General features: G+C 39.9%; 1 protein-coding gene across 19 annotated transcripts in view; it reads left to right on the top strand.

Moving 5' to 3' along the window:
* The window catches only part of ARMH3 (armadillo like helical domain containing 3), a 173,124-nt gene that overhangs the window by 140,896 nt on the left and 8,461 nt on the right, over positions 1-23,767 (top strand). For 4 of the 19 annotated variants that reach the window (XR_011421652.1, XR_011421653.1, XR_011421663.1 and 1 more), the window contains 2 exons: positions 6,875-6,917; positions 7,024-7,102. The exons of 7 other annotated variants lie outside the window; for them this stretch is intronic. Coding sequence is in view for 3 of the 12 variants with exons in the window: in XM_070222416.1 (XP_070078517.1) it covers positions 6,875-6,917; positions 7,024-7,073 (93 nt within the window). In the remaining 9 variants the exon portion in view is untranslated. Of the gene's footprint in view, positions 1-6,874; positions 6,918-7,023; positions 7,103-9,751; positions 11,507-23,767 lie in introns of those variants that run through there. 8 more of the 19 variants (XR_011421657.1, XR_011421658.1, XR_011421659.1 and 5 more) reach the window with 3 other exon arrangements.

A 23,767-nucleotide genomic window follows, 5' to 3' on the forward strand; every position in this document is an offset into this window, starting at 1 on the left:
CACAGCCCTATTTGAGAATGGGGAAGGGATAGCAGCTCTCAAAGATTCATTTACTTAGTCAATAAATAATTACATGCCTGCTGTATACAAGGTATGGTGCTGGGTAGTGGAAATCAGTGGTGAATAATCTAAGTGTGATCCTTGCTCTCACAGAGTTTTTGTGCACTCATTACCTCTCTTAACAATCCTTTTCATGTGAGGAGTGGGGGAAGGGTGATACTATTCTGGGACCCTTTTCAAAACTGCATTCAAAATAGTTGTTGCTTCTCTTCCCTAACTGACTTTGAAGGGCACTAAATGACAGCATTAGGGTGCACTTGGTTTTATTATGAGCACTATCAGATTAGAAGTATTTGTCTGCCTTGTTTATTTTATTTTATTTTATTTTTTTGAAGAAGATTAGCCCTGAGCTAACATCTGCTGCCAAGCTTCCTCTTTTTGCTGAGGAAGACTGGCCCTGAGCTAACATCCGTGTTCATCTTCCTCTACTTTATATGTGGGATGCCTACCACAACATGGCTTGCCAAGCAGTGCCATGTCCGCACCCAGGATCCGAACCGGCGAACCCCTGGCCACCAAAGTGGAATTTAACTGCTGTGCCACTGGGCCGGCCCCTGTCTGCCTTGTCGATCTCCAGTATGTGTTGGAGCACTTTTCTCCCTTCACTTATGAACATTAGTGCTAATATCACTTAAAGTTAAGTATAGTCACAGCTTCCCAAAGAGCTGGCTTTGGGATGCAGTAGGGCCTTGCAGTTGTTAGCAGCAAACTAAGTAGAAAGAAAAAATCAGGAACTTAATCTCCAAGTAGATTTGAGATACTCCTTAAAATGAAACCTAAAGATCATGGATAGGCGTTAACTGGAATTTATAGCACTTAGTAAGACAGAAGACAAGAGAGGGCTCTTTGCTAGATCTGCCTGCCCAGCCTACCATTTTCTTCTAGCAAAATATTTGTAAATTTTTGAGTTCTGACAGTGCCCAGACATAGTCCAGCCTCTGTTTGAGGCTTTTCAAGGTGATGCTTATAAATCCATTATTGCTTATTAAATAAAGTCCACCCTCTCACACTGGGGTTTCTTTTCAGATGTCCAGAAGATAGATGACAATTTTCTGTTATTTCTCACTGGCTTCATGGAGGGCAAAGCTTTTTAATCAGTTAACACCCTCAGCATGACTGAATGGTGGTACGTTTTCTAGTATAATAAACTACAGACATTTTTATATTGTATATGCAGGTGTCATATTTGTCTGAGGTTGATTGTGAAGCTTGTTTACTTTGAATCCTTTTTTTGTGTGTGGTAAAATATGCATAAAATTTACCGTTTTAGCCATTTTGAAGTTTGCAGTTCAGTGGCGTTCACAAGTACGTTAACATTATGCAACCCTCACCATTATCCATCTCCAGAACTTTTTCATCATTCCCTGTTGAAACCCTATATCTATCTATTAAACAGTAACTCCCCCCTCCTCTTCTTCCAGGCCATAGTAACCACTGTTCTGCTTCATGTCTCTATGTATTTGACTATTCTAGGTACCTCATGTAGGTAGAATCATTCAATATTTGTCTTTTTCTGTCTGGTTTATTTTACTTAGCATAATGTCTTCAGGATTTATCCATGTTGTATCATGAATCAGAATTTCATTCCTTTTAAAGGCTGAATAATATTCCATTGTATGTACATACTACATTTTTTTATCCATTCATCCATCATGGACATTTGGGTTGTTTCTGCCATTTGGCTTTTGTGAAGAAAGCTGCAGTGTACACTGGTCTATAAATAACTGTTTGAGTCCCTGCTTTCAGTTCTTTGGTGTATATATCCAGAAGTGGAATTGCTGGATCAGGTGGTAATTCTATGTTTAATTTTTTGAGAAGGTACTGTACTGTTTTCCACAGTGGCTGCACCATTTTACATTCCAGTTACTTCATCTCCTTGCCAACACTTGTTTTTCTCTGCTTTTCTTTGTTTTTAAGATTTTACTTTTCATTTTTCTCCCCAAAGCCCCCCGGTGCATAGTTGTGTATTTTAGTTATTTTAGTTGTGGGTCCTTCTAGTTGTAGCATGTGGGGCGCCACCTCTGCATGACCTGATGAGCGGTGCCATGTCCACGCCCTGGATCCGAACCGTTGAAACCCTGGGCTGCTGAAGCAGAGCATGTGAACTTAAGCACTTGGCCACAGGGCCGGCTCCTCTCTGCGTTTTTTCGATAATAGCCATCCTAATGGATGAAGTGGTATCTCATTGTGGTTTTGATTTGCATTTCCTAATGATAATTGATGTTGAGCATCTTTTCATGTGCTTATTGGCTATTTGGTCTACCTTTTTTGGAGAAAGGTCTATTGAAGCCCTTTGCCCATTTTTTAATTGGGTTGTTTAGTTTTTTGTCATTGAATTTTAGGAGTTCTTTTTATATTCTGTATATTAATTCCTTATCAGATATGTGATTTGCAAATATTTTCTCTTATTCTGTGGGTTGATAGTGTCCCTTGATGCACAAAAGTTTTTAATTTTGATGAAGACCCTACTTGTCTATTTATTCTTTTGTTGCCTGTATTTTTGATGTCATATCTAAGAAGTCATTGCCAAATTCAATGTTATGAAGTGTCGACACAGATAATCCATAATCAATCTATAAATCAAAATTGGGGTGAGTTTATTATGAGCCAGATCTGAGAACTAGAGCCCAAGGCCTTCCTTCGCCAAGGAAGGAAGGGCACCAAAGAAGTGGGATGTACAGAGTGGTTATATACCATCTTGGAACGAAGAGCATACATCACCTGTAACAGGAATATCTCTTTTACTACTGTCGTGAGGTGCTTAGCTGGCACAGCAGGTTGGTGGTCAGCAGGTCAGTAGTCACAAGGTGAGCACAGCAGGTTGGTAATTAATCTTTAGTTTCCAGGAAGAGATGCTTATCCTTAAAGAAATGCTGATATGGGGGGAAGCCACATCCCTGTCTTTAAGCGCATCATTCTTGTCTTTGGGACACAGTAAATGTTTAAAGCAGATGTACAATGCATGCTCAACAGGCCACGTCAGTCCCTTTTGGAAAAACAAGGTCAGGTCGAATTAGTTTTAGAACAAATGGCTTCCTCATATACTCCCACAAGTCCTATTGCTTTCATTTACTTATGAGAAGTTTTTCTTCTATGTTTTCTTCTAAGAGTTTTGTAGTTTTAGCACTTATGTTTAGGTCTATGATGCATTTTGAGTTAGTTTCTGTAGATGGAGTTTGATAAGGGCAATTTGACCTCTTGTTGTATTTCACATATCTTTATGAATAAAAATTATGGAGAAGATACAACTTGCTTTTCCAAGAACTGTGCAGCTACACCCAGTTTATCCCCGACTGCATTTGGCTTGTCTCTAGTACATCCTATAAAAATTATCCCTGGGGCCAGCCCCGTGGTGCAGCGGTTAAGTTTGCATGTTCCGCTTCTCAACGGCCCGAGGTTCGCTGGTTCAGACCCCAGATGCGGACATGGCACTGCTTGGCAAAAGCCATGCTGTGGTAGGTGTCCCAGCTATAAAGTAGAGGAAGATGGGCATGGTTGTTAGCACAGAGCCAGTCTTCCTCAGCAAAAAGAGGAGGATTGGCAGTAGTTAGCTCAGGGCTAATCTTCCTCAAAAAAAAAAAATTATCCCTTAGGCCCCTTGCCCACCCTCAGCTGAGATTTAGCTTTTTTCTCTCCCTAGTATGGCTTTTTGGTAAGCATCCATCCCTCGCTGGTAGACTGATTTGATATGCTGCCCTCCCACCACCAGTGGCCTGCACTCTGATTTTCATTCTCCCAGGAGGATAGCTGAGTTACACAACCTGTGTTTCATAGGTAAATCCAGGGATCCTTTTGTCTGTACTAGATAAATGTGGATGGAGGTATTGAAAAGAGACTCTTGACCCCGGGCTAATCTTGGGTTTGGGGGCTTTGAGGACATCCTGTCTTGATGATGCACTGCTACCTTCAGAGAATTATGTTGAAATAGAAGAGTTCTTCATGGGGTTCTCCTCCTTATCCTAGCCTACCCTAAACTCTTATATGCTGCTTTTCAAATTAGGAAACGGATTTTCTATTATTATTGACTACATCATATTAGAAATGGGTCTACACTTAAGAGGTCTGTCATGAAATTTCTTGGAATAATACTGGCTCACAGGTTCTTGACCTAAGGTTCAAGAATAGGCTTTAGAGAATTATTGCACAATCTGAAATTGTGTGTAAAATTATGTATATGTCCTTTTTTTCCCTGAGCAGAGTCCATCTTTCTTAAAATTCTTAACCAATCTTTGACACCCTCCCCCCCAGTTTTTTTTTTAAGAATCACTGGCTTAGCTGCCTTGAATAGTACCTCATACTTTCCTTGCCCCCAAAACCATGAGACCTTTAAAAATGCCCATTGAGGATCTTGAGCTCCTTTTAGGCTATTCACTATTTGTTTTGGTTTACAAATGCTATGAAATATTGATTTATATCAGCTCTAAATTCCTTATAGGCAAGAGGGCTTCATAGCAGACCTTTACAGAAGATTCTCTAGAGCCCTGAATATCTAGAGTACATGGGGCACTTTAGGATTTAAGGCAAAACTTTCTCTGAGCACCTGATTCCCTAAGCTCTCAGTCACATTCATGACCAATTTTGTGCCTTTGAAATATCCCATCGGAAAGCAAGTAAATGACTGGCTCCCTCTGGCTTTCTTCTGCCTTTATCAGCTATCATTTTTTTAGCATTCAGTGCCTTCTCTGTGCTAGGCAGATACAGATTATACTAGGCATTTGAGGGATACAGAAGTATGATAAAGGGCCTTTCTTCTCAAAGGATGGAATAAGTGCAAGAGATGGCTTAAGGCAACTTATTATTGATGGCCAAACAGTACTAGTAATGGGATCTGTGAGTTCCTGTTAGAGAAAGATCTCTGCAGGTTGTAGTGGTCAGGAAAAGTCACATGGAGGAGAGAATAATTAAGTTGGACCTTGAAAGAGGAAGGATAGGGATTGGATAAACAGAGAGGTATAGATTGTAAAATGTACTCAAGGGCAAAACCTGAAAGGGACAGAAAGAATGGAGAAGAGTCTCAGAGTGTCTGTAGGTCATGTCCTTGAGTCACAGGATACCCAGAGGCTGGATGACTTGGAAATACACTTCAGTCATTTAAATTATCACAGCTTCCATAATCCCTAATGCACTGATTTTCCCCCTGTCATAATTGTACTGTCTTTGGTTCAACTCACAAGTGTTCATCAAAGGCCTAGTATGACCCAGCCTCAATGCTAGGCATGTGATGGGACCTGAGGGGCAAACCAATCCCTTTTTTTTTTTTGTAAAAAGTATATAAAATATATATATATATGCACATTGTTATGCAACTGATCTCTAGAACTTTTTCATCTTGCAAAACTGAAACTCCATCCATCCAAGGGAAGTTGAACAACTCCCCCCACTCCACCCCCGGAAACCACCATTCTACTTCTGTTTTTAAGAGTGGGCCAGACCTGTCTTGAAGCTGTGTTCCTTTCAACCAAGTGGCCCAGGAGCTTGCTAAAAATTTCTCTACGTACAAATTTAGGAATTTTCTGGGAAGATCAGAAAGGTGGTCTGCTGGCACCACCCCCCCCCCCCCCCATTATGTCACAAGACCATAGGACAGTGTAACCAGATTTCTAAGTTTTCTATATTAGGAATTTTATGGAATTTCACCTCCATTATTTCTTTAAGCCTCCACTCTCACTAGGGCTTTGGACTTTGGATTCAGAAGAGGCCTATATAATGTTGTATATTACAAGAAATATCTTCAGAAATATTATGACAAAGCAAGGTATCATTCATTTATGGGAGTGGGTTAGAGTAAATTAGGGAAACAAACAAAAAATGCTTCACGTCTGAGTGAGTGAAAGTTATATTAGAAGCTAAGTATTTATTTCTGTTTATTAGTAATCTTCCTAAACTTTTTTGATTTTCTCCTAATCCTAAGATAAGAGCCACTACAAATGACTGCTGGGTGTTTAGAAATCCTAATGTAACCTAGCTTTATTTTCTCAGAGAGGAGTGAGATACTAATAAGAGGAGAGCCCTAGTCTGTGGGGCAAACATTGTTAGGGGCCCTGGGTGGCACCTATCACTTAAGAACATCTAGGTGGAAGCACAGAAAGATCTTGGGGAAATATCTGAAGAACTTCAAGGCTTATGAGGAAAATGGAGCCTAATACGCCAGCTTTGGAGTTGTTGGCCCTTGGTGTGCTAGTAAATGTTTAACAACTGGTAGATGGGGCGAGTGGTGGGAAGGGGGCTGATTTGTAGTGTTGGGTGTGAATGCTCCTACCATGGCTACCAATGTAATTGAAGCCAAGTGGATCTCACAGTGCTTGGAAATTTAACAGTCGGCTCTCACAGGACAAGTACGTATGAGCCAGCTCCAGCACACCACTGATTGTTGAGGAACACTTGGAGAGGGGAGCTGTAAAGCTTGAGGCAGAGCTTTCTGAGTGGGAGGCGAGTGTGGTTCACTTTCCCCGTGGGAGCACCTACATAAAGTTCTCCTCAGGGCAGCTTTGGATCTCCAACAGGGCAATTGAGGCCTCTGAGCAGCTCACTCTGAGAGCCCCCGTGATGTTTCCTCATCTTAGAACAGGGCCTTAACCACCATTTAAGACAGCCTTGGCGGAGACATATGCTGGAGAGCTGAGATTTAAGACTCCCATGATAGCCATAACTCAGTTTCCTGTACTCGGCAGCATGTTTTTCTACAACAGCCTGTAGTTTTGCACTGCCTCTCTGTAGCCCTGAGTGATTGTTGCTGTGGGAACTCTTATTGAGTGCAAGCATGTGACACAAGCTTTGGCTGTTTGACCCTGCCTTCTTTGTTGCCTTTGTTTAGATTCTGGCATTTTGGTTGACCTGTTCGACAGAAAAAAAGTTTGGTAAGAGTTGTTTGTTCACTGAATTCACTAAATCAGGAAAGAGGGAGAGGCAGAGGGATTTTCCTATAAGCTGCTTAACCTTGAAAATCAACTTTATGTTATATAGGGCATCTTGAGGAGGTCCACATAAGACAGTCAGCTGATATGTGCTGCTAGGATGGCCATTCTCTTACTTGGACCAGGAGGTAAGCTGTATTACCAGAGATAGGGGAGAGAGTATCTTGGATTTTATCTCCCCTAGATAGGGAAGAATGTATCTTGGATTTAAAAAGGACATAAGTAGATAAAAGGAAAGGAACAACTAGTAGATTTTGAGCTAGGCACTTTTACTTAATTTACTTAATTCTTACATCAGCTATTTGGGGTAGGTGTAATTATCCTCAATTATAGATGAGGATGCTAAAGAAACTAAGTAATTTGTCCAGTGTCACATAGCTATTAGTGGTAAAGCCATAATGTGAGCTGAGGTTTGTCTGACTCTAAAGTTTGAGCTTTTTCCATTTCATCAGGCCGGGGCATGTGGAGAACCTGAGCTTTTCAGATATTCTGAAGGAAGAGGCAAGTCAGGGACAGAACAGTAGAGGGAGAAGCAGGGAGAGTGAAGATAACAGGCCTCATTCCTGGGGGATGGGGAAGGGTCCTGGTTTGGGAAGGGCCCATTCAGTTGAGGAAAGGAAGTAGTGAACAGGGCCCTGGAGAATTTGCCTGCCAGTTAGGCAGAAACGCCTAAGTAGAGGCTCCTGGTAGAGTATGGTAACTTTGTTAATGAGGGAAGAGCCTCTGTTCTGTCCAAGCATGTCAGCAGTATCACTATGAGAAATAAAGCTTTTATGAACACCAGAGGAACATGGCAACTTTTTAAAAAATGTTTTTATTTGTTTCTCTTAATAGATAATATGTTTGGGTCAAAATCTAAAAGGTAGCACACTGAATTTAAATTGTTTTTAAAGTAGTATGGTCATGTGCCACATAAGGATGTATCGATCAGTGATGGATCACTTATACAATGGTGATCTCATAAGATTAGTACCAAAAAGCCTAGGTGTGTAGCAGGCTATACCATCTATGTTTCTGTAAGTATTCTCTATGATGTTCTCATAATGACAAAATCACCTAACGACACCATTCTCAGAACGTATCCCCATCGTTAAGCAACACGTGACTGTACCATTTTTGTTAAAAAACAAAACAAAATGAAGACTCTCAAAATTAATGTCCCACAGCCAAGCTAGATGGATGCAGAGGTCACTGGTGAAGAGCTCGGCTTATTATTCATCTCTGCCATTGTCAGTATTTTCTCCAATTAAGTATGAATTTTGAAGTGCCCATTATATAAACTTCTGGTCTTCCTTGGTCAGGCCTCATTGCCAATGAAGCTTCATTGGCATTGCCTAGGAGGAACAGTGTTGGAGCTTGTAGGAATTCCAGTAGGTGTCAGCTTTTCAAGAGGTTACAGGAGGCAACAGCCCTTGCATTCTTGGTTTAACCCAAGAAGGATCCTTTTTCCCAGTTATTAGATGAGAAGGTACAGATAGGACTTCCCTCTTAGGTTTGCTTTTTAGCTACCTCCTTCCTTTGAAATAGATCTTTGGGAACTTTTGTTTTATTTCGCTGCAACTTCTTCCCCAGGAAGTAGCTCAAAACTCTATGAGGTATGCTCAGAAGAGCATGTTTTGTCACTGTGGTAACATCAGAGTCAGAAGTGTTGCTATGCAAACTTTTATCTCTGTTATGAACTGTGTTAATTGGAAATGTTTTTGCTAAGTACCATAACAGCACTTTGACCTTTCACAGTGGTACTGCTGAAAGGAAGTTGTGATCTTAAAAATGATCCACCCAGCTAGAATGGAAACTGTGGATAGCTTACAAATGGGATTTCTTTTAAAGAATTCTGCCTTTTCGGCAGGGATAGATAAATGAGGCCTGGCAGGGAGGCAGAGACTCCCCGTCGAATTGCCCATGAGTTAGGAGCAGAGGCGGTGTTTTCTGTCTCCCTCCCTGAGATGTGATATGTTTCCAAGGAAAGAAACCTCAGGTGGGGAGGACAGAGACATCTGCCTGTTGGTTTGAGTTGGGTAGAGTGTCCCACCTGCAGTAAGCCATAGGGAAGGAGAAGGCCTGGTGCGATATTTGTGTGTCATGTTTCCCCCACTCCCATTACCTTAGCTGCCTATTAGTGTGATTGCGTGCCTTGCTTGTACCAGGTAAGGACCTGGGCATGTTGGGTCTGTAATTACTGCCAAGAAAAGCTTCACAAGGAGTGTCTAGGGCTTTAACCAAATAAAGTCAGGGAGGTGGGGCAACTGCCCAGGGAAATTAAAGAAAGTCACTGTCACCACTCCTTTCGCCAACTGATGGCCTCTCATTAATCACCCACTGTGAGGTTCATTATCTGGTCCACCTTCCTGAAGGGCAGAGCCTGTCTGTCAGATCAATAAATCTCAGAACAGTGGAGAGCCCTTTGGTAGTAGGCTTGAAAGACATGGATGGACTGGGAGAACTGGCCAACTAAATTGGTTCTGAAATTGAGTTTGGTCCTGAAGTATACTTCTGCATATTATATGTAGGGTGGCTGTATAGAGGAAACAGTTACCTTTTAAAAGTCATCATCCTTTTTTAGCCTAAGAGATTTGTGTCCACCTTTTGGATCCTTGTTTCCTGAAAAGATTATATTGGATGATTGTGCCCTGGAGAGATGCTCAGTTTATCTTGGATAGAAGGTCACTGTAAGCACCTAGTGGAGGGAGGGATGCTCACTCAATAGGGTCTGATTTTGTTATCAGATTGCTGTTTGTTCTAGTTCCTGTGTTATTGGCTTGTTTACTTTTTTCCAGCCGCTTTGAACGAAAGTATCCTGAATAAGAACCAATTCTTGCCTCCCAAGGAAGCTCTCTGAACCTGATTTGGTCTAAGAATTCTCTGCTTCTGAGTGTCCTTGGTTAGTGCAATAAGGCAAGGACTGGGTGTCCTTGCTTCAAGTTCCCCAGGTTATTTCTTTTCTGTGTAAAAGTACAGAAGTATGTGCTGTGTGCAAAGCCAGGGGCTGTAAAAATGCAAAAATCATACCTGCCCTTGAAGACTTCAGAATATAAGAATCAGGACTACTACTTTCTTGCTTACACCTTTGCCTGTGTGCTCTCTTGTAGACCTCCCCAAGCTGATGTATTTGGTTTGCTTGCAGCCCCACTTGACCCTTTATAAACTTAAGAGGGACAGATACCCTGTTCTCCTTATACTGTAGTGAAATATTGCCTCATTATAAATCCATAAATGGTTGGCTGATGACCCTTATTTGGAGTGAGTTTCCACAAGGAGAGCCATGATTATCTCATATCTTTCATCCCTGCCTTAGTTTCAAAGAGGCAAAAAGAAGAACCTTCATTAGGTGGCCTTGGTAAAGGCAGGACCCTGTGAGTTCCTGAGCTTGGCAAATGTTTGAGTTGGTCAGAATGTCCAGGAAAGTACACCCACTTTGAAAAAACCTCATGTGGCTGGTGCCTGGCAAAAAATTATTCCAAACACTGTTGATTGCTACCTGGCGTCCATTTAATTTGTCAGGGAGGATTGCCAGGGGTGAAGGAATGGAGAGGAGGAGGACAATGAGGGGAATCCTTGGCATTGTTGAAATACTAAGAATTCCTAGGTTAGAGTTACTGATATATCAGCCTGAATCGTTCTTGCCCCAGCCAAAAATGGAATAGTTAGACCAAAAATGATGTAAGCTTACTGCCATAGCCACGCATCTTTTTTTGACTAGTTATGATTTATTGGACTTATTTTTTATTTAACTTTATTGAGGTGTAATTAGCATACAATAAGATATATTTATGTAACCTCCACCACCACTACTACCACGGCAAGGTAAAGAACATTTCCATCACCCAAAAAAGTTCTCTTTTGCAGTCAGTCTTATCCTTGAGTCTGGGCCCTGGGCAACCACTCGTGATTTCTGTCACTATAGGTTAGATTTGTCTTTTATAGAATTTCACATAAATTCGTACAATATGTGCTCTTGTGTCTGAGATTCATCCACATTGTGACACTCCTAGGTATTTACCCAAGAGAAATGAAAATATGTGTCCACCCAGAGACTTGTGCACAATGTTCATAGTGGTGTTATTCATGATACCCCAAAACTAGAAACAACCTAAATGTTTATCAGCAACTGAATGGATGAACAAAATGTGATATGGCCATACAATGAAGTATTATTCAGCCATAAAAAGGAATGAATTACTGATAATGCTACAGCATGAAGACTCATGAAAACATGTGCGAAGTGAAAGAAGGCAGTCACAAAAGACCACGTATTACATGATTCCATTTATTTGAAATGTCCAGAATAGGCGAATCTATAGAGGCAGAAAATAGATTAGTGGTTACTTAGGGCTGAGGTTGGGGAGCAGGGTGGAGAGTGACTGCTAATGGGTTTGAGGTTTTTGGAGTTGAGGAAAATTTTCTAAACTTAGATCATGGTGATAATTGCACAACTATGTGAATATACCAAAACCATTGAATTGTACACTTTAAATGTATGAATTTTATGGTATGTAAATTATGTCAATAAAGATGTTTAAAAAAAAAAGAAACTACCAAACTTTTTTCAAAAGTGTTTGTACCATTTTTCATCCCAATGGACAGTGACGAAGAGTTTCAACTATTCTACATCTTTTTCACACTCGGACTTCTGAGTCTTTTTAATTTTAGGCATTCTAGTGGGTATGCAGTGCTTTTGTTACACTGCATACATTACAATTTTTAAAATTATTATTAATTTTATTTTGCATGATGACAAATTGAGCAGCTTTTCATTTGCTTATTGGCCGTTATGTATCTTCTTTTCCATATCATTTGCCTATTTTTAAAATTTAGTTGTTTGTCTTTTTGTGTGTGTTATTTATGAGTTTTTATATATTTTAGATGCAAGTTCTTTGTCATATATATGTATTACAAATATTTTCTCCTAGTAAGTGGCTTGCCTTTGCATCTTCTTAATGGTGTTTTTCAAAGTCCAGACATTTTAATGAAGACCAATTTTAATTAAATATTCATGAAGATGAATTTATTAATCTTTTTAATGATCTGTGCCTTTTTGTTTTGCTTAGTAAATCTTTGCCTACTGCTACTTGTGAAATTTTTCGCCTGTTTTCTTCTATACGTTTTATAGTTCTGACTTTTACATTTAGTTCTATGATTTTTTTTTTTTTTAAAGATTTTCTTTCTTTTCCTTTTTCTCCCCAAAGCTCCCCAGTACATAGTTATATATTCTTCATTGTGGGTCCTTCCAGTTGTGGCATGTGGGACGCTGCCTCAGCCTGGTTTGATGAGCAGTGCCATGTCCGCGCCCAGGATTCGAACCAACGAAACACTGGGCCGCCTTCAGCGGAGCATGCGAACTTAACCACTCGGCCACGGGGCCAGCCCCAATGATCTGTTTTAAGTAAATTTTTTTTGTATGGTAAGAGCAAATGCTCATTCCGCAACCCTCCCCCTCAAATATTTATTTGTTCCAATGTCATTGTTGAAAAGACTATTTTTCCCCCAGTGAGGTACCTTGGCACATTTGTAAAAAATCAATTGACCATATATATGTGGGTCTATTTCTGAAGTATCCGTTCTTTTTTTTTTTGAGGAAGATTAGCCCTGAGCTAACATCTACTGCCAATCCTCCTCTTTTTGCTAAGGAGGACTGGCCCTGAGCTAACATCCGTGCCTATCTTCCTCTACTTTATATGTGGGACGCCTGCCACAGCATGGCTTGCCAAGCGATGCCATGTCTGTACCCAGGATCCAAACCGGCGAACCCCGGGCCACCAAAGCAGAATGTGCGAACTTAACTGCTGCACCACCACGCCGGCCCCATGAAGTATCGGTTCTTTTCCATTGGTCTATATGACTAAATGTATGCCCCACAATGTCTTGATTATTGTAGGTCTGTAGTAAATCTTGAAATCAAATAATATAAATCCTCTAATTTTGTTCTTTTTAAAAATTGTTTTGCAGATTCTAGGTCTCTTGCATTTCCATATAAAATGTAAAATTTGCTTGTCCGTTTATACAAAAGAAGCCTGCTAAAATTTTGATTGGAATTGCATTAACACTGTAGATCAACTTGGGGGAGAATTGACACTTTAACAATATTGTTTTCAAATCCATGAACATAGTATATCTCTCCATTTATTTAGATCTTGTAAATTTTCTCATCAGTGTTTTGTAGTTTTTTAGCATATTGTTTTACACTATTTTGTTCGGTCTATCCTTGAATATTTCATTTTTTTATGTTACATAATGGTAGTCCTAATTTTGATTTCCAGTTGTTTTTTGCTATTGTACAGAAACATAATTTTTTTTTTGAGGAAGTTGAGTCCTGAGCTAACATCTGCTGCCAATCGTCCTCTTTTTGCTGAGGAAGGCTGGCCCTGAGCTAACATCCGTGCCCATCTTCCTCTACTTTATATGTGGGACGCTTACCACAGCATGGCTTGCCAAGCGGTGCCATGTCTACACCCGGGATCCAAACCAGTGAACCCCGGGCCGCTGAAGGGGAACTGCGCACTTAACTGCTGAGCCACCAGGCCGGCCCCAGTGACTGATTTTTTAGTATTAATCCATCCTTACATTCCTGGGATAAACCTGTCTTGATCATGATACAGTGTTTATTTTATATATTACAGAATTTGAGTTGCTAATATTTTCTTGATTACTTTTGTGTCAGCGTTTATGAGGGATAGTAGTTCATAGTTTTCTTGTGATGTCTTTGTCTGGTTTTGCTATTAGGGTAATGCTGCTCTATAAAATGAGTTGGAGAGTTTATCTTCATTTTTAAAAGTGTTTATGTAGGATTAGTATTAGTTCTTGCTTAATGATTAATAGAATTCATCAGTGAAGGCATCTGGGCCTAGAGTTTTCTCTCGGAAGAATTTTTACCCAACATTTTATTATGAAAAATTTAAAACATACAGTAAAGTTGAAAAAATTGTATGGGGAATACCAATATAACCACCACCTAGATTCTGTCATTTACATTTTTCTATACTTTATCACATATCTGATCCATGGAATGAATCTCCATCAACCCATCTGACTTTTTTACACATTTCAAAGTAAATTGCATATATTGTTATACTTCTCTGGGGAGCATTTTAATTATTAATTCAATTTCTTTAATAGATTTAGGGATAGACAGGTTTCCTACTTGTTCTTGGGCCAGTTTTAGTAATTGCTGTCTTCAAGGAAATTACTCATTCATATAGGTTGTTGAGTTTATTGGCATAAATTGTTCGTAATACTCTCTTTTTTCCTTTAAATGCCTATAGGATTTATCATTCATGATATGGATAATGTGTGTGTTTTCCCTTTTATTCTTGATCAGTCTGGCTAGAGGTTTATCAATTTTATTAATTTTTTCAAAGAATCAGCTTTTAGTTACATTAATTTTTTGTTTTCTATTTCATTAATTTATATGATTATGTTATTTCCTTCTTTTCTTTTTCTCGCTGCTTTTTTTCTCCCCAAACCCCCCCAGTATATAGTTGTATATTTTAGTTGTGGGTCCTTCTAGTTGTGGCATGTGGGATGCCGCCTCAATGTGGCCTGATGAGTGGTGCCATGTCTGAGCCCAGGATCCGACCTGGCAAAACTCTGGGCGGCCGAAACGGAGCACACGAACTTAACCACTTGGCCATGGGGCCGGCCCCTGTTATTTCCTTATGTTACTTTGGTTTAGTTTGCTCTTTTTCTCTAATTTTTTAAGGTGGAAACTTAGATCATTGATTTTAATTCTTGTTTTCTAATATATCAATTTAGTGCCATATATTTCCCCTGTGTTAGCAACATCCCACAAATCTTGCTATGCTGTTTTCGTTTTCATTCAGTTCAAAATATTTTCTCATTTCTTTTATGATATTTAGAAATATGTTTTTCATTTCCATTATTTGGAGATTTTTCAGATAAATTTCTGTTATTAATTTCTTCTTTTCTTCTTTTTTTGTGAGGAAGATTGGCCCTGAGCTAACATCTGTGTCAGTCTTCCTCTGTTTTGTATGTGGGATGCCACCACAGCATGGCTTGATGAGCAGTGTGTAGGTCTGTGCACAGGATCTGAACCCATGGATCCCAGGCTGCTGAATTGGAGTATGCAAACTTAACCATTATGCCGCTGGGCCAGCCCCTATTATTAATTTCTTAATTCCCTGATAGGCAGAAAATATACTCCTTGTGATTTCAGTCCTTTTAAATTTACTAAGATTTGTTTTTTGGTCCAGCATATGATCTGTCCTGTTGAATGTTCTATGTGCATTTTAAAAGCATATGTATTCTGCTGTTGTTGAGTAGAATTTTCTATAAATGTCTTTAGGTCGAGTTGATTGGTAATGTTTAAATCTTCCGTCTTTACTGATTTTCTGTCTGTGTTCTCTGTCAGTTATTGAGAGGACCATTGAAACCTACAACTGTAATAATAGACTTTTCTATTTCAGTTCTGTCAGTTTTGCTTCACTCAAAATTTTGAAGCTTTCTTATTAGATGCATTTACATATAGAATTGTCTTCTCAATGAACCGACCCCTTTATCATTATGAAATTTCACTCTTCATTTTTTAAATTTTTTTAAAAAGATTTAACTTTTTTCCTTTTTTCTCCCAAAGCCCTCTGGTACATAGTTGTGTATGTTTTAGTTGTGGGTCCTTCTAGTTGTGGCATGTGGGACGCCACCTCAGCGTGGCCTGATGAGCAGTGCCATGTCCGCACCCAGGATCCGAACTGGCGAAACCCTGGGCCGCAGAAGCAGAACTCAACCACTCGGCCACAGGGCCGGCCCCTCACTTTTTATTCTTGATGACATTCCTTGTTTTGAAATCTCCTTTGTCAGATATTAATATAGCCATTCTACTTTCTTTTAATTAGTGTTTATATAGCATATCTTTTTCGATCTTTTTATCTTCAGCCTATCTGTGTCTTTGTATTTTAGGTGGATCCCTTTTAGTTGGGTCTTTTTTTTTTTTAAAGATTTTATTTTTTTTCCTTTTTTCTCCCCAAAGCCCCCAGTACATAGTTGTATATTCTTCGTTGTGGGTCCTTCTAGTTGTGGCATGTGGGACGCCGCCTCAGCGTGGTTTGATGAGCAGTGCCATGTCTGGGCCCAGGACCTGAACCAACGAAACACTGGGCCGCCTGCAGCGGAGCGCGCGAACATAACCACTCGGCCACGGGGCCAGCCCCTAGTTGGGTCTTGATTTTATATCCAGTCTGACAAGCTCTGCCTTTTAATTGGAGTGTTACATTTAATTTATGTATCAATATGGCTGAGTTAAAATCTGCCATCTTGCTCTTTTCTTTTTCTGTCGTCTGTTTTTTATTTTTTTTTTTTCTTTTTCTGCCTGCTTTTGGATTAACTTAGTATTTTTTAGTATTCTATTTTATGTCCACTATTGACTTTTTTAGCTATACCTCTTCATTTTATTTTTTTACTGATTGTTCTAGAGTTTACACAATATACATCTTTAACTTATCACAGTGTACCTTCAAAATAATGTCATATGACTTCACGTAACATGTAATAACATAGTAATAGTGTATTTCCATTTGCCCCCCCTCTGGTCCTTTGTACCAGTGTTGTCAAACATTTTTCTTCTGGGTTTGTTATAAATTTCACAATACATTATTGTTATTTTTTGCTTTAAAGAGTCAATTATCTTTTTGCTCATTTTAAAATTTATGTAAAAGTATTTTATATTTACCCATGTATTTACCATTTCCAGTGTTCTTTATTCCTATTTAGAGATCCAGATAATGTGATTTTCCTTCTGCCACAAGAAATTATTTTCACATCTCTTGTATTGTAGGACTCTTGACAATACATTCTCCAGATTGTTTGAAAAGGTCTTTATTTCACCCTCATTTCTGAAGAATGTTTTGCTGGATGTGGGCTTCGAGTTTAACAGTGTATTTTTCTTTTGGCGCAGAGATAATTCCATTGTTTTCTGGCTTGCATAATTTCTGACAAGAAGTTTGAATTCTTATCTTTGTTCCTCTGTATGTAATGTTGTTTTTTCCTCTGGCTTCTTTTAATATTCTCTCTTTAACACTGATTTTTAGTAGTGTATTGTGATGTATGTTGTATCTTCCATTTTGCTACTTATTATGTTCATGGTTGTCATTAAATACTTGAACATATTTATAATAAATGTCCTTGTTGCTAATCTCATCATCTATTTCTGGGTCTATTTCTATAGAAATAGATGTTTCTCTTGGTTATAAGTCACATTTTTCTTCTTCTTGACATGTCTGGTAATTTTTTATTGGATACTGGACATTGTGAATGTTATGTAGTTGAGTGCTGGATTTTGTTGTCTGTTTTAAATAGTATTGGACTTTATTTAGGAAGGCAGGTAATTATTTGTGGAGCTGCATGATCCTTTTGAAACTTTGTGTGTGTGTGTGGTGATCTTTATGGAGATATAATTGGCATACAGCACTGTATAAGGTTAAGGCGTACAACATAATGACCTGACTTACATATATTGTGAAATGATTACCACAATAAGTTTAGTCAACATCCATCATCTCATATAGATACCAAAAAAAAAGAAAAAGGAAAAAAATGTCTTTTTCCTTGTGATAAGAACTCTTAGGATTTATTCTCTTAACAACTTTCAAATATACCGTACAGCAGTGTTAACTGTAGTCATCATGTTGTACCTCGCATCCCCAGTACTTACTCATCTTATTACTGGAAGTTTATACCTCTTGATCACCATCATCCATGACACTTCTTTTAAGTGTTTATTTGGGTAGGTGTAAAGTAGCTTTTTTACTCTAGGGCTAGTTTAGTTCTCCTGTTAAGGTGGGACTGTTCTAGCATCTCTTTTGAATGCCCTAGGTATTCGACAGGTGCTTTTCATTCTGGCTGATCAAAATTCGAACCCTTCCCAGTCCTGCGTGAGCTCTGAGAATTGTTCAGCTTACAGATCCTCAGTCATTTTTTTGTCCAGCCTGGTTGAGTTTTATCCTACACATGTAATCCTTATTAGCAGCAGATTCAATGGAAATATTATGCAAATTTCTGAAGGTCTTTTCTTTGCCTAACTCCCTCCTCACTGGTAATCTGCCTCACAAGTTTCAGCCGCCTCTGCCTCCCCAAACTCCAGTGTGTCTCCTTAGCCCAGCAGGACCTTCATGCTCACCTTTTCTTTCTCTCAGGATTCCTGTCTTCCACTGCTTGTTATCCAGTGTCTGAAAAGAGTCCTTTCTTTCTTTTTTTTTTTTTTTTAAAGATTTTATTGTTTTCCTTTTTTCTCCCAAAGCCCTCTGGTACGTAGTTGTGTATATTTTAGTTCTGGGTCCTTCTAGTTGTGGCATGTGGGACGCTGCCTCAGCATGGCCTGATGAACAGTGCCATGTCCGCGCCCAGGATCCAAACTGGCAAAACCCTGGGCCACCAAAGCAGAGCGTGTGAACTTAACCACTTGGCAATAGGGCTGGCCCCAAGAGTTCTTTCTTTCCTAGTTCTCAGTTACCCTATCATGACTGGAAGTGGAAGTCCTGAACTTCTTTAGAATATTACAGTATACCCAGAGTTACCTAGTTGAATTTTTTTTAATTTCACACACTTTTCAGAGAACCTTTCCATGCATTCACTATTCATATATGTTGTCCCATTTTACTTCATTCTCTTTCTTCCTTCCTCTTTTTTAGAGCACTAGAGGGGAGAATTTTAAATGGATATTGGCAACAGTATATATAGTGAGCATTTTAATATTGTTTTTAAGATAATTCACTAAAAGGTCTCTCTTCCCTTTCCCCTTTTTTCCCTCCTAGTCTTGCACCCAGGTCCTAGCCTTACATTTATTATTTACAAAAGCTTGACCCTCAAATCTCAAAACAACAAGGACAATTGAAACATGAAGCTCTGAGCAGCTGATACTTTGTCCTTTTAACTGCTTGGTCACTAGGCCTCTTTTTAGGCCATGTCCATCTGGACGCGGACCAAGCTTTGTCCTGTATAGAAGAAGGTTAAACAGACAGCATTTGAAGGAAACTAACAGTCTTCTCAGGGTACTAGTTACCTTGGAGCTCATGAATCTAATTGTTTCTTCTCCTTGTCTCCTGAGATGCAAATCTATTGGTTACTTGTTGGTAGGCAAACGTGTGCTAAAAATAGCTCAGCAAGTCTTTGAACCTGGCTATTCAAAGATTACTGTGTTATATTTGCTTAGATTGTTGTGGACAGTTATCTAATAAGTACACTGCACAGTTGAGCTGAATTTGTGCAGTTGAAATTGGTTGCTAAATTGAACACACCTCAGAAGGGCATTTCAGAATGGATCAAACCTGATTTCTGAGAAATTGAAACTATAGATTGTGTGTTTGGGGAGTAAAGTGACATTTGTTCCCACCCTTTCAACCTTTTGCTGATCTTTTGTGCAGGACTTGTTTTTTCAGCATCAGGGCTGAGCCTGAACAATTTGCCCTTTGGTGATATCCCCTGATGGAGTGAGCCTAAGCTGTCAGTGCCAGAGTCACAGACCTGTCAGAGCTAATGGCCCTCTCTGCAGCTGCTGTCTCAGGGGCCCTGCTATGCTGGCGGAGAACTTTGCACTCAGAATTAGCTGACACAGTAACGCAAAGTGGAGGAGGTGGTAGACAACGTGGAAGAGACTTTAGATTTCTTGATTTTCCCCATCTTAAAAGGTGTGACACCATTTCAACCAGGCAGCCCATTCACTTGTCAGTTTTGCAGCCGATGCCAAACCACACTTAGCACTACGGGCTCAACCCTGTATGTGGTCTGGGTGTGCCCTTCCATGGTGGTTTATCTGGAGTCTCCATTTTGCTTATTAGCTCCTTAAAGGCAGGATCGGCTCTGAGGGCTTTAGAAGCCTATCAGAGTGCTGAGAACAGTGCTCAGTGTGCTGTAATGGGCTAACTCTAATCTTACCGTGTGACTCTGAGGAGAAATTCCTTTCCTTTTTTGGCCTGAGTGTTACTAAATTAGTCCACAAGCATGTTGAATGTTTACTGTTTCTTAGGATTCTTTTAGGCATTGTGGAAAATCTATAATATGACACTGAGTTGCTTCCTTCAGGGTGCTGAAAATCTAGCTGTGACACAATTTCAGTGAGGAAATCAGTAGTGATAACATGTCTCTTTCTCCAGGAGAGGGCCTGCCACTCTGCCTGTTAATGCGCAAACCCTAAAGGAGTGTGTTCTTTCCTCCACAGGAAATCCCTCGTTGGGAAGCCTGCAGAAGACAGATCTCTTCCAGAAAGTGGGGGAGGGGAGAGTTTGCTCATTTATGGCAGGGGTTGGAATTTCAGGTCCTAAAAAGCAATTATTCATGGAGTCATATTAAAATGAAAGAGAACAATAATAATAATAGCGATGGTTGTTAAGCACTTTCTGTGTGTTAAGCAGTATGCTTGGTACTCTGTATACATTGCCTTATTTAATCCTCACAACCTGCACTATATGATAAACATTACTATTATTCCCATTTTACAGATAAGGAAACTGAGGCTCACCCAGCTCCACCCTGCTAGTAAATGGTGGATCTAGGATATGGGTCCAGGTGGGTTGACTCTAGAGCCATACTCTGAATTACGTTATCTTGAAAATTATTAGCTATTGGTTGAAACTTTTTCAGAGCCCAGGCACAACAGACCCCATAGTGACCCATCAGGTCTTTACTTAGAGAACATCTTTGTAGTGCTTCTTGTTTAGTTTTAACTAGTCCTGAATTTGGAAGAATAAATATGGATTATGGAGGAAGAAGAATTGATTTTTTGCTTCTCTGTTACCAGAATTCCCCTTCCAAGCTGTCCAACATCAGACAACCACTTAAGTGTTGAGAGTGCCAGTGGCAGGCTGTCCTTAGACTGGTGAAGTTGCAGGGTTGAGGACAGACCTTTATTGCTTCTGGAAGAAAAGAGGGTTGTTCCTCTTTGGAAGACACATAACCGGTTCTGGGGAGGTCTGATTTTGGAAAGTAGAAGAAAGAAAGGAGGCTAGATAAGGTCCTTTCAGAGAAAATGAAAGATCAGATCTCTCATTTCTCTTCAGTCTCTTGCCAAAACTTACAGAGCATTTCAGCCCTATAACAATCCAGAGAAGGGAGTTAGGCAATGCTCTGAGTAGGTCATTCTCCTTTTTATAGGGAAGGGTGTTTTCCTTTGCGTTTGAGGAAGGTTGCTGGGTATTAGAAGGAAAAAGGTTTCAGCCTTCCTGGCTGAGAAATGGCCTATTTGACTTCTGTTCCTCCATGGACGATGGGAGAGAGACTTCAGTCTGCGTTTACCATAAAAACTATCTGCAGCTATTTGGACCTTCTCTCCACTCTAGCAGTCCATTTGCCACTGACCATTATTGAAAGCCTACTCTGTGCTCAGCACTCTTTTAGAGATGGGACATTATGCTAAAGCAGTGAACAGTTTAGAGGGGTGGCATGGGGAGGAAGCCTGATTATTCAGACTTCCTTGGGTCTGTGGGCACCAGGACAGGTTTGTCTCAAATCAGAACCACTGTGAGCGATGAACTTCATTTCCCAACAACTTGCCATGGACAAAACTCTTTCATTATTCCTCATCATCATCTTGCAGAATAAGCAGTACCTGATCAGTTCCCCCTAACTGATGAGAGAAGCAAAGGCAGTGTTCAGACTTATGCCTGGTGATGCTCTGGTTTGTGGTTTCTGAGCTCCCTCAGGCTGCTCTTTCCTACTGTGTGGAAGAAATAGGGACAAAAAATATTCTCTAACTAGTGGATAAACTCTGAAATAGAGTAAATGGCCAGAGTCCAGTGGGGGAGATAGGTGGAGATTATCATGAAAATCCTCTAAAAAGCCTTCATCTTCTTCCCTCCTTTTAATTACTGTATCTGTTTCAAATCATCCAGAGATTAATTTTTCTATGATTAGTGGTTCGGCAGAGTTAAAGCAGAATGGCATGGAAGTGAGAACAGAGTGATTGCCATCTCTTTTGGAGAGTGGAAAATTGGCCTTGAGGTATGAGCATTCATTGTACAATTATGCGTCCCTTAATAATGGGGATACTTCCTGAAAAGTGCATCGTTAGGTGATTTCGTCCTCTTGTGAACATCATAGAGTATACTTATGGAAACATAGATGGTATAGCCTACTACACACCTACTACGGGTACTAATGTTATGAGACCACTGTCATATATGTGGTCCATCATTGACTGAAATGTGGTTATGTGCATAACTGTAGAAGGGATTCATTGAATCCTTTTAACACCCCACCCCAAGCCTGGAGACCATCTGGTGGCTGTGGCCAAAGAGGCCCAGTTGAAGATTAAAGACCTTCGAATTTCAAGCTTCTAAATAAGTATTAAGCAATTAAATAGCAACCAAAACCAGATTTTGCTGATGAGCTTGCAGTGGTCTGTAAAGTTTACACCAACTACAGGAGGGCTGAGCAGGGTTCTTCAGCTGCTACTGCTGGAAATTGACAAGCCCTGGAGGACCTGGTAGTCATTACAGCTCAAAAATCAAACCAGGGGCTGACCCAGTGGCATAGTGGTTAAGTTCATGTGCTCCACTTCGGTGGCCTGGGATTCGCTGGTTTGGATCCTGGGTGCAGACTTACACACTGCTCATCAAGCCATGCTGTGGTGGCATCTCACATAGAAGAACTGGAAGGACTTACAACTAGGGTATACAACTATGTACTGGGGCTTTGGGGAGGCAAAAAAGAATAAAAGGGGAAGATTGGCAACAGATGTTAGCTCAGGACCAATCTTCCTCACCAAAAAAAAAAAATCAAACCATGCCTTCACTGAGTTACCTTCCCAGTTTTCCACAAATCATGCTTCCCACTTCCTAGGAGTGAGTTTGAATTCCGTGAATGTTTGTTCTCTGAAAGATCAAGTTTAGCCTAGAAACTCAGTAACCAGGTTAGACTAGTCTGCCAGTACAGAAAGAGCACTGGATTGGGAGTCAGAAAACTCTGTGGTCTAATCCCAGCTTTGTATCCTCAGGCAATTTAGTCTTCCTGGATATCTGTTTCTTCATCTGTGAAAGGAAAGCCATGGATTAGGAAGGTGATTCCAAAGGTTCCTTTCTTTGAAGAGCTTTATTTCTATGCTCTTTAAAGGAAGAACTATTATTTCTATAGTTCTGTCCCTATGGTAACACTTTGGCAAAAAGAGATATGGTTGCCTTCCGAGTCACTATCCTCAGATGTTAGTGATGACTCCAGACCCTCCTGGCCACTGTTTAACCACCTGATTCATCTTATTTGAATACATCAAATACCTTCTGTTTCCATTTTTCCTCTTTCTTTTCAGCTTAGTAACCTTCATTCATTTGGCACATTCTATTTGCTAGATCGTATGATTTATATTTTTATATTTATTTTATATATTACTTATGATATTCATAATATAATAAAATATGATGATGATGACTATTTTACAGATAGAGAAAGTATAGCTCCGACAGGTCAAGGTCATATAACTAGTATATGATGGTGCCATGATTTGAACCAAGGTTTCTCTAATTCCATATTCTCGTTCCATCATGTCCCACTGCGATCTTGATAGATTCCATGTTTCCTATTTTTAGGAAGTCTCAGTAAGTTTCCCTGTTGCTGTCTTGTGGTTTCATGCTCATCTGGCAGCCTGACCTCTAAGGAAGGCCATTACGTGTTGCCCTTGTTAGGAGTGAGCTGGTGGCAGCCTTACATACTCTCCCCAAACAGGTTATACTGTAAACATCGGTTCACATTGAGAAGAAGGTAATGAACACAAGCTTGCTGTCAGGTCATCTTTTATTACTTAGTTGTCCCCTAATTCTCATTCTTCTGGGAATTCAGTCCAACAGAGATTTGTGACTAAG

The sequence above is a fragment of the Equus caballus genome, chromosome 1 (assembly GCF_041296265.1).
Source record: "Equus caballus isolate H_3958 breed thoroughbred chromosome 1, TB-T2T, whole genome shotgun sequence".
Taxonomy (NCBI): Eukaryota; Metazoa; Chordata; class Mammalia; order Perissodactyla; family Equidae; genus Equus; species Equus caballus.